At 48.9% G+C, this 12,395-nt stretch overlaps 4 protein-coding genes across 4 annotated transcripts; 2 read left to right on the top strand and 2 right to left on the bottom strand.

Annotated features, from left to right (window-relative positions):
* Nucleotides 1–644: 644 nt before the first annotated feature.
* On the top strand, nucleotides 645–2,127 carry DFJ58DRAFT_713676 (NADP-dependent oxidoreductase domain-containing protein; the record flags this gene model as incomplete). The annotated part of the gene is made up of 7 exons (XM_041383940.1): nucleotides 645–871; nucleotides 923–1,004; nucleotides 1,067–1,261; nucleotides 1,346–1,496; nucleotides 1,556–1,753; nucleotides 1,806–1,981; nucleotides 2,035–2,127. 7 exons carry the CDS (start codon nucleotides 645–647, stop codon nucleotides 2,125–2,127), a joined length of 1,122 nt encoding a protein of 373 aa, XP_041249545.1.
* A 670-nt stretch (nucleotides 2,128–2,797) lies between these two features.
* Nucleotides 2,798–3,874, bottom strand: DFJ58DRAFT_438374 (uncharacterized protein). The gene is made up of 2 exons (XM_041380411.1): nucleotides 3,005–3,874; nucleotides 2,798–2,945 (listed from the first exon to the last, which is right to left on the bottom strand). The coding sequence occupies exons 1-2, from the start codon at nucleotides 3,529–3,531 to the stop codon at nucleotides 2,828–2,830; spliced, it is 645 nt and encodes a 214-aa protein (XP_041249544.1). The 5' UTR covers nucleotides 3,532–3,874; the 3' UTR covers nucleotides 2,798–2,827.
* Nucleotides 3,875–6,175: 2,301 nt separating this feature from the next.
* On the top strand, nucleotides 6,176–10,001 carry DFJ58DRAFT_651998 (uncharacterized protein; the record flags this gene model as incomplete). Its single annotated transcript, XM_041381650.1, has 8 exons — nucleotides 6,176–6,244; nucleotides 6,296–6,337; nucleotides 6,393–6,531; nucleotides 6,593–7,158; nucleotides 7,218–8,173; nucleotides 8,226–8,244; nucleotides 8,305–8,545; nucleotides 8,593–10,001. 8 exons carry the CDS (start codon nucleotides 6,176–6,178, stop codon nucleotides 9,999–10,001), a joined length of 3,441 nt encoding a protein of 1,146 aa, XP_041249543.1.
* A 369-nt stretch (nucleotides 10,002–10,370) lies between these two features.
* DFJ58DRAFT_722359 (uncharacterized protein) lies at nucleotides 10,371–12,308 on the bottom strand (the record flags this gene model as incomplete). The annotated part of the gene is made up of 8 exons (XM_041384881.1): nucleotides 10,371–10,582; nucleotides 10,644–10,658; nucleotides 10,713–10,983; nucleotides 11,034–11,292; nucleotides 11,340–11,373; nucleotides 11,431–11,596; nucleotides 11,656–11,998; nucleotides 12,049–12,308. 8 exons carry the CDS (start codon nucleotides 12,306–12,308, stop codon nucleotides 10,371–10,373), a joined length of 1,560 nt encoding a protein of 519 aa, XP_041249542.1.
* Between the last annotated feature and the right edge of the window lie 87 nt (nucleotides 12,309–12,395).

Here is a 12,395-nt window from a genome sequence, read left to right as displayed (position 1 = left end):
CTCTGACGGTGCCAATGGCCTGTTGTGACAAAGTGCTACACCACTCTCGGCTCTCTTCTGTCTTTCCCCAACATTGGGGGTATTCCCAACTGCACTTGGAATTCAACTCTGTGCGGTACCTGCTGGAATTTGAAGTGCACCACTCCCACTGGGACAAATGAGAACATCTACATCACCTGCTGTCCATGCAGCGGATACATTCAATCTGTCCCTTGAGGCATTTGATGACTTGACGGACAACACTGGTGAAGCTGCGGACAAGGTCTCTGCTACCGCCACCCAGGTAGACGCGAGCTTCTGTGGCATGTAGTGACTGGCATGTCGTTTTACAACACGTGCGTGCCGATACGAACAAAAAGCTTACTTCCGAACAAACAGGTATGTCACATCACCAGAATATCTTGAAGTTTGATGGATTACACTATGTAACTTTCCTTTCTTCGTCTTGATTCTTTTGCTGCTGCTGTTATATAAAGCTCACAGTAGTCACCCGCTCATTGCGGTTAGTTTTGCATTAACTCGATTGTCCATAAATGGAAAATTGTCTTGATCGTCATGATGCATGATGGGCGTCATCGACCCCTGCGAGGGATTTAGGAGCCCTAGGACACAGGGGGGGCGAACGATTTCTCTTGATTGCCACCATGAGTCTCTATCAACTTGCTCCCAAACCACCCACCAAGCTCGGTATCTATCGTACCCTGGCCCCCACTGCGGGTGTGCACGTTTCCCCACTCGCGTTGGGAGCCATGTCCATCGGGGACAAATGGCAACAGTACGGAATGGGTGCAATGGACAAGCAGTCCTCAGTGAAGCTGCTGGATGCGTATTTCGACGCAGGCGGGAATTTTATCGATACTGCGAACAACTAGTGAGTACCATATTGCTGGGCTGTGAACCCCTCCTGAGCGGAATGCTATAGCCAAGACGAAAGCTCAGAGCAGATCATCGGCGAGTGGGCTGAGAAGCGTGGCATTCGTGACCAGCTTGTCATTGCTACCAAAGTTTGTTGTTCCCATCACTTCACGACATAATTTTCTTGAGCTGAGGATTACCTTTCGAACAGTACACAACCAATTTCAAACGAGGCTCTAATGAAGCACAGAAGGTTAACTTCACTGGAAACAACGTCAAGTCGATGCATCTCAGCGTGGAGGCGAGCCTGAAGAAACTCAGAACGTCTTACATCGACATCTTATATCTTCACTGGTGGGACTTCGACACCAGTGTTGAGGAAGTCATGAACGGATTGCACATCCTTGTCCAGCAGGCAAAGTTCTCTACCTGGTAACGCATATGAAAAGCCCCTGTCACATCATTGAGTCATTAAAATCCATTGTATCAGGGTATCTCTGACACACCTGCCTGGATTGTGTCCAAGGCAAATCAATATGCTCGTGATTACGGGAAAACCCCTTTCGTGATCTATCAGGGCATGTGGAACATTTTGGAGCGCTCATTCGAGCGCGACATAATTCCCATGGCTCGCGCTGAAGGTACCGCCGACGCTTCGTGGCCAGATAAATCCTAATTAATTAATTGTCCTATTCAATAGGTATGGCGCTCGCTCCTTGGAACGTTCTCGCCAGCGGTAAATTCCGCACAGACGAAGAGGAGCAGAGACGCCGCGAAACAGGAGAGAAGGGGAGGGAAACGTTTACCGGAAGTTGGGAACGCACCGAAAATGAAAAGAAGGTGTCCCATGCGTTAGAGAACGTAGCCAAGGAGGTTGGCGCCAGCCACATCACCGCCGGTAAATTTCATTATATCTATCATAAAAATACATTAATAAGCGGGCAATGTAGTTGCCATCGCATACCTTATGCAGAAAATGCCGTATGTTTTCCCCCTAGTTGGAGGGCGCAAGGTCGAACAACTGTATGGGAACCTCGAGGCACTTGATATATCATTGTCTCCGGAACAGATCAGGTATTTGGAAAATATCGTCCCGTTTGATCCGGGGTTCCCTACCTCCATGATTGTGCGTAGTGCCAATCTCAGTCGTATATACCAAGCTGACGCATCATCTCGCAGGGCGATGGGTCATCTCCTACTATGCTTCTCGCACATACCGCTCATTTCGAGAAGGTCCCGCGCGTCGAACCAATCAGGCCATCAGGAAAATAAGAATCTCATGTTCCTAAGCGCCGTGTCTGGACTCTGTACAATATTTGTTCCATATCAATGAAACTCTATTGATTGGCAATTAATCTATGACTTGCACTTCACTATCATGGCCGACTGCCCGAAGCCTGTTTCCAATCTGAATTGTACATGATTAACTCGTCGTGGGCCACTAGCTTGGTGTTATGTTGGCGGTTGTGCACCGTCGTCGAATACCGATAGAACACCGGTGTCGAGCTCATTAAGAATCCGGATTGAAATGGATTTAGCCCCGTGAATCTGATTTATCAGTTATCGACGATGATATGGCGATCACCCGAATGCTCTGATAGTACTAGTACAGAAAAAGCACAGCGTCGCAACAGTGGAATTACACCCCACCCGGGCCGTGAGCTTTAGAACCTCGTGATTCTCGTCGGTAGCCTCATGATCCAAACCAAGTGGAGTTACCTGGGCGCGTTCTCCTTGGCGTATTTGTACAATCGTATTGGTACTGAAATTTCTGACAAGTTCGTTGCTTATCCTGGACTCGGTTAAAAGTCCCGATAAGTTTCTGTTTAAAAATATGATGTCAGGAAGTAATCTCAAATTACATCTGGAGAGGCCGCAATGCGCAGCTCGCCGCGACACTTGGAATTTGTGATGACATCATATTTGCTACCCATGCGAGTGGTATCGGTCCTTAATATCCTCATGTTGGAGATTACGGGGACAATCTATCTATCGTCCACTGCGGTTGGTTGTCGGGCGAACCTTCCACACGAAGATATCGGACACGGTCATGAAGCCGTGAAGGCTTTCCAAGCCAAAATTCAACTTCGCTGTGTAATTTCAACGCGTAAGATTGATCTGTATCCGAGAATAGGGAAAAAAACCCTACCTGGGGATTACCCTCCATCCACCCCAGAAGTTAGGTAATGGAACATCGCCTTCTTTGTCGGATGCCTGCACTCCGAATCGCTCCTGAACCTCGGCTAATCGGTTGACCAGGTCATCTTCACCGATGACGCTGCTCTGATGGCTTGCCCAAGCACCCAAACGGGTGCCTACAGGGCGGGATTTAAAGTACTCTTCGCTCTCTTCTTTCGACAACTTCTCGACCCTGCCAAGTACCCTCACCTGCCTAGACATCTCACGCCAGAAGAAAAGCAGGGCAGCTTGAGGGTTCTCTTCCAGTTCTTGAGACTTGCGAGATGTATAGTTAGTATAGAAAACAAAGCCCCGTTTGTCTAGCTGTTTGAAGAGCACCATGCGCGAAGAGGGTATACCCGATGCTGTTGCTGTGGAGAGAGTCATAGCATCCGGTTCGCGGACATTGGCTTCACGAGCTTGGTTGAACCAGATATGAAATTGCTCTAGCGGAGATGTGTGGACATTTGACGGGGGTGATATGATCTGGGGTATCATATTGGATATGTCCTTGGACTTGAAGGCAATCTGCTGATTCTGTAACGGAGACTGAGGACATGAAAGATCGAGAGAAGCTACTATAGACGCAAAAAGAAGAAGAAGCCGCCGGGATGAATCTGCGAAGTGTTGTGGAGGTGATGATAGTACTGGTTAAAAAGAGCATATACTTCTTCGACCGTTGTCAAGGATAGTGCCTATTGATTCAGCCTGATCGATTTGAATAACTTCGGGGATTCAATTGGTACTTGAACTTGAAAATCAACTTCAGAGCACGTCGTTTGTGAGTCGTGATGTTTCGTTGACCCGACGTGACTGGTGCGAGACTCGAACTGGGCAGATTATCGGTAAAAACTGACGAAGTTCACCAATTCCGAGTTCGTGAATCATATCCCACACAATGTCTCGCTTTGTGATCTCTTATCGCACGGGCTCTCCAACTCCAATGGCAAAAACATCAGCTGCGCGACGGAACTTGAAGCTGCCGAATTTCCGCTTGACGTACCGCCTCGTTTTACATCTGGCGACCGCGGATCATAGACTATCCAGAGTCATGTGAGAAGCTCTACGAACACATTCTGGCGAATACCAGGCAAGCGCAAGAAGACGTATGTAAATGAACAAACTTTAACATCCAACAACATTGCGAACTCCATAAACGACTCGAAGCGAGTACTTCCATGCTTCATGTACGGCATCTCCATCTTATCGATGAGCAGGTATCTCACAATCAGCTGCAATCTTTCTCGGGTCCATTACTCCTGCCGAGGTGGGCGAAATCCTTGAAAGGAACCTCTCGGAATGAGTGAAGATAAGTGATAATCTCTGCAATGCTCAGAACTCACTTGGCTTTTTTTCTGAGTCTTACCGACTGAGTTTTCAACTTCTCAAAGTCTGTACTATGGTTGGCTCCAATCATTCGCGTATAGAATGGCATAGTACGTACGTTGCTGGTGTTTGAACGATTTTAGTACTAATAGATGAACTTCCCTTCTGTTTACGTGTAACCCGCCCAACTATGTACAAGATAGGCCGCCGCGTCTGGCGCTTCAGTAGACGCTTGTCACTCTCGATCAGGAGTGCCCTAACTCACGAGTCATGTGAGGCTAGGCTAGTACACAAACTCAACTTGGGGCAAGCCTCGGCTCGCTAACTCGGCATCTGTTCAAATCAGGATAAAAGTTTGTGGATTAATTGTGATGAGAACATAGGCTTACCTCGGGCACAGCAACGGATTGATGGAGAAGGCGGCGTATTCCGTATTCGCGTATCCATGTCGTCTGATAGCAGGCCCGAACGACTACAGGCAAACTGGACGTTGACAAGAACAGGAGTCGTACAGGGGTTTTCATCTTCAATGATCTAAGCTTGCTACCAAAGGGAAGCGACTGAGATTTGCTGGAGCTCTCACCTCGTTTCGACCATTTTCCCTTATAGTAGGGGCAGGAACAGTTGCCAACCTATATGGCCCTTCAGTTGCCACCTCATGTGTATGGGCGCCAGCGCAAATAATTTAGTTTGTAAGTTGTTAGTTGCTCTTATTAGTCGGCCCGCGAAAGCGGAAATATGAAACGTTGATCCCCTCAACATGCGCAAGATAGGATTTCGATAGCTTCATCGCAGGGGGTTATTACCTAATGGCACCCAGCCCTGACCCTCGGTTTATTGTGTGCGATTGGCCCAAATAAATGGATTGAGTTCCCCGAGCAAGCGTTTGACTAAAGTGGCGACGAGGGTACTGATCTGAGTCGACTAGCTTAGCCGAGGCACTCCCCAGTTTTAATCTGTACAAATATCTAACAACGGTGCCCAGGCCCACGATAACATACTCCAACATACCACTAGATACTTATCAGCTAGGTACCCTGGAAGTACCAGGCAGATAGAGAGCTGTCAACGTGATGCAGTTCTGCCGCTGACAGCGCTGCTTGGACGGTCTATGCAGGAACTTCCAGGAGCACTACCAAATTTGAAAGCCACGAGGGACCGTCCAGGCACTCCGTGAAGGCTTGAAATGTTGTGCCACCGCAGAGGCATTGAAACAGGTCCGCGAAAATGATATGTATGGGACGACAGTGGTTTCATGATTGGTTTCACTTATCCGTGTGCGCTGGCAAATGATGCGCAGCTACTCAGACCGCCGATGACCAACGTCCCCGCGTTTGGAGATATATAAGGAATTGGGTCGACAAACGCTGGACCGTCATCAACATATGTCATAAATCAGAATAATACTGTCTGATGGATTAGCTTACAATCGTGATTCTCGATGGGAATAAGTAGTGCAATAAACATGCCGTTTCTAGATTCAACTGAGGGTCCTCGACGTAAAAAAAAATTCAGGGCTAGTCAACTTGAGCAAGTTTACTATAAGTATAAACTTTGGAAAGTTCTAAGCTTCAAGAAGGAGAAAAAAAAACTGAAAATAGGACTAAGTTGTGGCTAGCCTCAGCCACATGCCTGGGATTGCCGGCATGTTCCGATTAGGATCTGAGATTGTAACCAATACATCCACTGAAATGATTTCTTAGAGGTCTTAATCAAGTCTTCATCTCCTGGTTTTCACTCTTCTCTTTCCTCCACAACTCCCCAGTCCCGTATCCATCTTGCCTCGTTGCCCAGCGAGCGCATTCAATCCTGAATAATGCACTCCATATCCGACTTGACAACGTTCTGTCGGAAGACGACCGGTGACGTCCCTCCGAAGCTTGTGGTATGCATGCATTTCGCCTTGTCTATCATCCACTCATTCAGCGTTCGTCAGGGCGCATCTACCACAGTCGTAGGGTCGAAGATGTATCTTTTCGTGCGTTGCTAGTCGATCTCTATCGTCTTTTCTCATCATACTTTTCGTATACTAGGGTGGGCGCCTGGTCACAGAGCGCCGCATGGTCTCGGATCTATATGTGTTCGACTTGGAGACCTTTGTCTGGGAGAGGATCACGCCGTCTCCAGAGGATGATATCCCAGAAGCACGATATTTTCACTGCACAGAGACCTGTGAGTGTCTCCACCTGGTTGATTGTCGCCCAGCTCTCATGCAAATCTGATTTACCACAAGGGAATAACCAACTGATTGTTTTCGGTGGTATGGGCAGCACCCCGAACTCCAGTAATCCAGAAGATCTTTGTGTACTCAATGACGTCCGTTTCTTCGACTTGTCAATAATGCACTGGCTTCCCACAACAGCTACTAACGGTGCTTCTGCGGAGTCTGGCGCGGAGACGTTGGTTCCAAAGCCTCGATATGCGCATCTATCATCTGTTTCAGCTGACCGTCTTTTCATCATCGGAGGCCAAGACCTATCGAATGTTTGGCTGGATGACATCTATGTGTATGATTTATTGGGTAGAGCTTGGGTTCAGCGCCGAAACTTTCCCCACCATTGTGGTACCTATCGTAGCGTAGCCGTTTCCGCAAACCAACGTGTCCGATTACCGCAGGAGGAAATCCACTCGACGGATACGACTCCCATACTGGGTCCCCCTGGGGCACGATTCCGGCCCGAAAAGTCCCCGCCTTCAACGCAAGCATTCACCTCGTCCGATTCGTTTGTTCACATGCCGTATTCAGCCCCCCCAACTGACGACTTTCCGGATGACATCTACCTGTACAGCAACTATAACGTAAGCTGTCAACTGTTGTGACTGCTTTGTTTAAGCCTGATGACATATCTATCACAAAGTTCACAGACGTCAAGCGAGAGTTCGAGGTTTTTTCACCATTGCCAGACACAGATTTCACAATCACGGATCGTTCCGCAGATATGACAGGCACGTCATTCCCCCCAGGACTCCGTTTTCCCTCAGGTGCTATCCTGGGCACGCACTTCATCATTGCTGGCACGTACCTGGCGCATACATATCAATCTTATTCTATCTGGGCGTTAGACATGTTGACCATGACTTGGTCTCGTATTGACTCGGGGAGCGCCATGGCGACTGGCTCCTGGTTTCGTTCCTGTCTGTGGGCAGAAGCGAATAAACTTATGATCTTCGGAAACCGGAATGGCAACCTCATCGAAGATTATAACCGCCGGCTTCTCAGTTGGGATCACGTTGCTGTTATAGATTTGGAGTCGTTTGGAATCTATCAACCTCCACCTCTGCAAATCGATATACCAATGCAGGAGTTTGGATTATCAGCCCTAGAAGAGGGTGTTCTTGCTGACTTTGAAATCATCTGTGACGACGGGCGCAAAGTCAAATGTTCGAGGAAGACTCTCGAGGATCGTTGGCCCTGGTTCAAAGATCAAAGGAACAAGTTCTTGGCGCGGGCTCGACAGGCAATAGAGATTTTGCCATCATCTCCCATGGACGTTGGGCTTCCGGATCTCCCTGGCGCACCAGGGTCCTCGGAAGCGCGTCCAGACCCACGTCTCACGCCACGTGCCTTTAACCTGTCTGAGCCTTATCCTATCACACTCGCGCTATTGCAGTATTTTTACTCATTGGCACTCATCACTCCCCTCCAACATGCACCTGCGGTGTTGAGCCAATTGCTGATCCTCTCGAGTACTTATCAAATTCACCACCTTGAATCCCTTGTGAAACATGCAATGCATCGGGCTCTTTCGAATTCGACTTCTGTCGGTGTGTACGAAGTTGCAACGCTGTGCAGCTGTCGGAGCCTTCAAATTAGGTTTGTTTATCCAGTACCTCTTGACGGCATATTTTAACTTTTTTCCGTTCAGGGCACTCAAAACAGTTATGGTGATTATTTCAAACACGAAGGGTCTCTTATCACGAGCTGACATAGTTCTCAACTCCTAGTCTTATAGCCAGAAGCGGACTGGTCGTTCCCGCGCTGACAGTAGAAACGGAGGCGGTGGTCGCAACCCCGACCCCAGTGACAGCGATAACCCTGGTCGTTCGAGTGATACTGTCCCGACATCAAGTCACAGCCGTGGCGGTGGTGTTTCGGACGCAAATTTATCTAGCTCTCTCGATCAGCAGAGTAGTACAGGCTCGACAACAAGAGGCTTCACAGCTAGTGAGTGCTGCTTTGGAGACCGTGAGTAATTACGAAGTATTCTAACCCGTGATTTGGGTGTCATGTAGCTTTTCCCACTCATGGTGGATCATCATGTCAGAACTCGGCTGTCACCGCAACTCCCACAGTTTCTCAAATAACACAGGCCTCACATAAGAACACTCTTTCTGAATGTACTGTAACGCCACGGAGACGATCCATGGCGCACCACCACAGAACGTTCAGCATTATTTCGGCACATACGGACTTTGAGATATGCGCCGTAGCCGACCTCCTGTCACCTGCAGTATCGCATCCACGGAGCTACGCCGAAGAGCAAGAGCGCGTTGGGGTCGCAATAGATGATGTCGATGATTTCCTTGATCCCAGCAATGGTGTTCACACTACCGGAATGGCTCCTGTCATGCCATATCTTCTTCTAGAGCACGAAGAACCTCTTTCGCCTTCCTTCGGATCCCATTCCATGACCAGCTCAACCACTCATTCAGAGTCAGATTTCGATATCTCCTCAGACGATTATTCTGGCCCTTACACTCCATCCATCCCCTCCTCCCCTGCTTTCCACCTTCCACGTCGCACAAGGACGCGATCACGCGCTAGCAATGGGCACGTAAGCGCCAGTGACAGCGATACACCCTCCTTGTCGTCTTCAACGACGTCTATCAGCTCGAATGGCAGTATCTCGCAATTATACTCAACATCGCCTCCTACCAGCCCTACCACCCTTAAAACTCCCATTGATCATCCGGCTGTTGCTAACCAGCAGCTTACCATTATTGAGGAGCGAACAGCAGAAGACCGGGATATAACTGGTCGTCGCTATTCTGACTCGGGCAGCATCATCTTTTCGCCTGATTATACAACACCGTCACTACGGAAACCATTTATCACACGAACTCCTGACACGCGACCGAAGGGTCGTGTATTCAATGTAGAACACCTGCGACTCAATGTTCAACCCCCGGTCACCCACCATTTTCCATCCATATCACCTGCACCTTCTTCGACCTTTGATATTGGCTCACCCACGGGCAGCACCTTTTCCCCGGCAAGTGCCTATACATCGATGACCAGCCCTCGCCCCACGAAGTCCTCTCTGAACCATCTTATGTCCCCGTCCTCTCTGAACCATCTCATGTCCCCGGGCCCGAGCAATACTAAGGCACCGAGCGTGCTTGAAAGCGCATGGTCAGCGTCTCCAACTGCGAGCGTCGTAACATCCAAAACTGTTCGCAAGGAAGACAGCAAAGCAGAGAAGGCGCGGAAATTGGAGGAAAAGAAGCGACAGAAGGCAGAGGCCAAAGCTGAGGCTAAGGCTAAAGTGGAGAGATTGGCGGAGGAGTTGAAGGAGCGTCAACGACGTAAAGTTGCCTCAGTGGACAGGCAGTCAGTGCACACCCATCGGTCATTTGGCCGTGTTGCACGACGGCATTGGGACGATGACATTCCTATGTATAACGGTTTGGGCGCCCTTTGATTGTCGTCCAGTTGTCTTCAATTTACTTTCCACTATTCTTGCTCGTTCCTAGATTTCATAGTATATATATCATGTTCATTTTGCATACATTTACAGTGTCGCCCTATCTGTCATTAATGTATCACGCGATGTACCGGATTAGTCTCAAACCTATTGGAAACTCATCCCAGTGGCTTTGAGGTGAAGATAGCGATAAATTGACTATTAGAATTGGAAAGAGAAAGGGAGACATGAAATCCGCGGTGCCAATGACATCTGAGCTAGTCATTGCCTCATAACCACGGTGAAGATTTTCCACGTGCAACCTGAACTCCGTCACAGCATTAAGCTCGTTGTAGTTACTAAGGTGAAGCGGGGGAAGAGTCATCCTCATAGTCCATCAGTGAGAAGGGAGTTTGTCGGGAGATCTGTTACTGCTGTATTGCCCTGACTTTCCCCCATCTCTGGCTCTAATTGCCTAGCGGCATCGACATCGGCAGTTGTAGCAGCAAATACGGGTGGGCTGCCTTGAGTACCTGTCATTGATGCATCGGTGGAAAGGATCGAATCTCCCGAAAAACGGGGGGCAATGATGTGATTATCTGTGAGCCAAAAACATTAGTACGGGCGCAGAGAATAAATAGGGGACAATCTGGAACATACATTCCCTTGCATGCGCTGTAGCTGGCGTTGAGCAAATTTTGAACGTGTTTTTTCAAACAACCCACTCACCGAGATCTTTCTGTCTGCTGCAGGAGGTGCCTTCCTTACAGTCAGGTCGGCGAGTCACAGTTTCCTCAAGAAAACCCTTCTGCCTTTCTCGTATCCACCAGTCCTTAATACCCCAGAGCATGACTTCTGTAGCACACTGTCTGCATATCCTATTTCTCGGCGCATCTGGATTCTCATCAATCCCGGCGGTAACGCTGTGGATATCCACGAACAAGTCGAGCTCTATTAGGGGGCGGAAACCATTAGGCTGAGAGAGAATGTGTGATGCAACCTACACCGCGTCAAATATGTAGGGCCGTAATCAAAGGGACCATCACTAACCTCGCGATAAATATGCCGAGGTGAAAGTTCTTGAGCAGTCAGGTAATCAAGCATGATATCGACTTCGACGGTATTATGATCAAAGCATCCATAAACTTCGGATGATTGGATGAGATCACCGAGGTCAGACATATTGTGAGGGTGCTGAGACAGCAAAGGTGCCGCCAAGCAACGCCCTGGTACACCAACGCCACAAAATGAGACCTGGCATAGGTCACATTTTGTTGTGGAGGGAGCGCGCAAGGCGAGAAGATTTTCGCTAATAGCCAGGTAAGAGATGATCAAGGGATAGTCGCATTCACATACCAGTTCCCGCAAAATGCATGACCAGGAGGATTACCTAGAGTACAAACAACTAAGATAACTCTTCAGTAATGAAACTAATGGTGCAACCTACCGTCATCCAAGTGCCACGCACGCTCTGGGTCGACGCCGTAATCGATGACGGGCTGAGGGCACCTCCAACCGAATGCATTATCCGGCGTACAATGAGGACAAGGGCGAACATAATCCGCATTTTGATTCAGGTTGGGTTCTGGTGACGCCTCTCGTGGTGTTGGGATCTAGGAGACACATGCTTCAGAAACGCATTCGTAAATGAACTGATTCTTGAACTACGCACCCTCATAGAACATCCAGCCTTGTATACCTCATCCGCCTGAATTCGTTCTCGTTCAGCGCGTTCTCGTGACGGATCGGCACGCAGAAGAATATCGACGATCGATTGCAGTGGGGCGTGATGGTGTAACGATAGTAGATACCCCTCGACATGCAGGACAGTTCGTACCTCCATTCTGGAGTCGGTACTCGTTAGATCAATAGCTCCGTGATGATACAAAAAGGGGGAAAGAATGAACGCATGCAGCCAGCATGAATACCCGATGTGTCGGGTAAGCGCATGGTGTGCCACGGAACGACTGGAGACTGGAGACCAAAAACTCACACGAATCCACAAAACGCAACAGCTTGACGGAGGTCAGCATTGGAATAAGACAACATTCTGAAAGAGCCATACCTGCCGCAGAAGAAGTGCTGACAAGGGGACACGACCACCGGTCGGTACACTAGCTCAGTGCAACAACCGCATTGAAGTTCTTGAGCAAGATCCTCTGCAAGGGCCTCATAACCTGGTTTAGCGGCAGACTTCTCGCAATCTGGCTCATTTCCCAAGTCCTCTTTGAACCGCTTCTTGCTCGTCTCGTCCTCAAGTCCTTCGAATGAGGAAGGGGGCCCGCGTTTCAGGGCTGAGCTGGAGGTGCTTCCACTGCGGGACATTGACAGCCCCATCATGGAGTCGGATGTACCTGAATACGAGGGTTGCGGTTCTTCCATCGTCCTTGAGAGTTTGAAAAAGAAAGATGT

This window comes from Suillus subalutaceus (assembly GCF_016647625.1).
Source record: "Suillus subalutaceus strain FC151 chromosome Unknown DFJ58scaffold_7, whole genome shotgun sequence".
Classification (NCBI taxonomy): Eukaryota; Fungi; Basidiomycota; class Agaricomycetes; order Boletales; family Suillaceae; genus Suillus; species Suillus subalutaceus.
Note: the sequence above shows the minus strand (reverse complement) of the source record. Positions and strands in the feature narration are given on the sequence as shown.

What these genes read in the sequence shown, in the direction of transcription:
- DFJ58DRAFT_438374 (XM_041380411.1), bottom strand. Translation starts at nt 3,531, where the DNA reads ATGATACCCCAGATCATATCACCCCCGTCAAATGTCCACACATCTCCG. An exon ending in GGATGGAGGGTAATCCCCAG is followed by an intron (nt 2,946 to 3,004) that starts GTAGGGTTTTTT and finishes GAAATTACACAG; the next exon opens with CGAAGTTGAATTTTGGCTTG.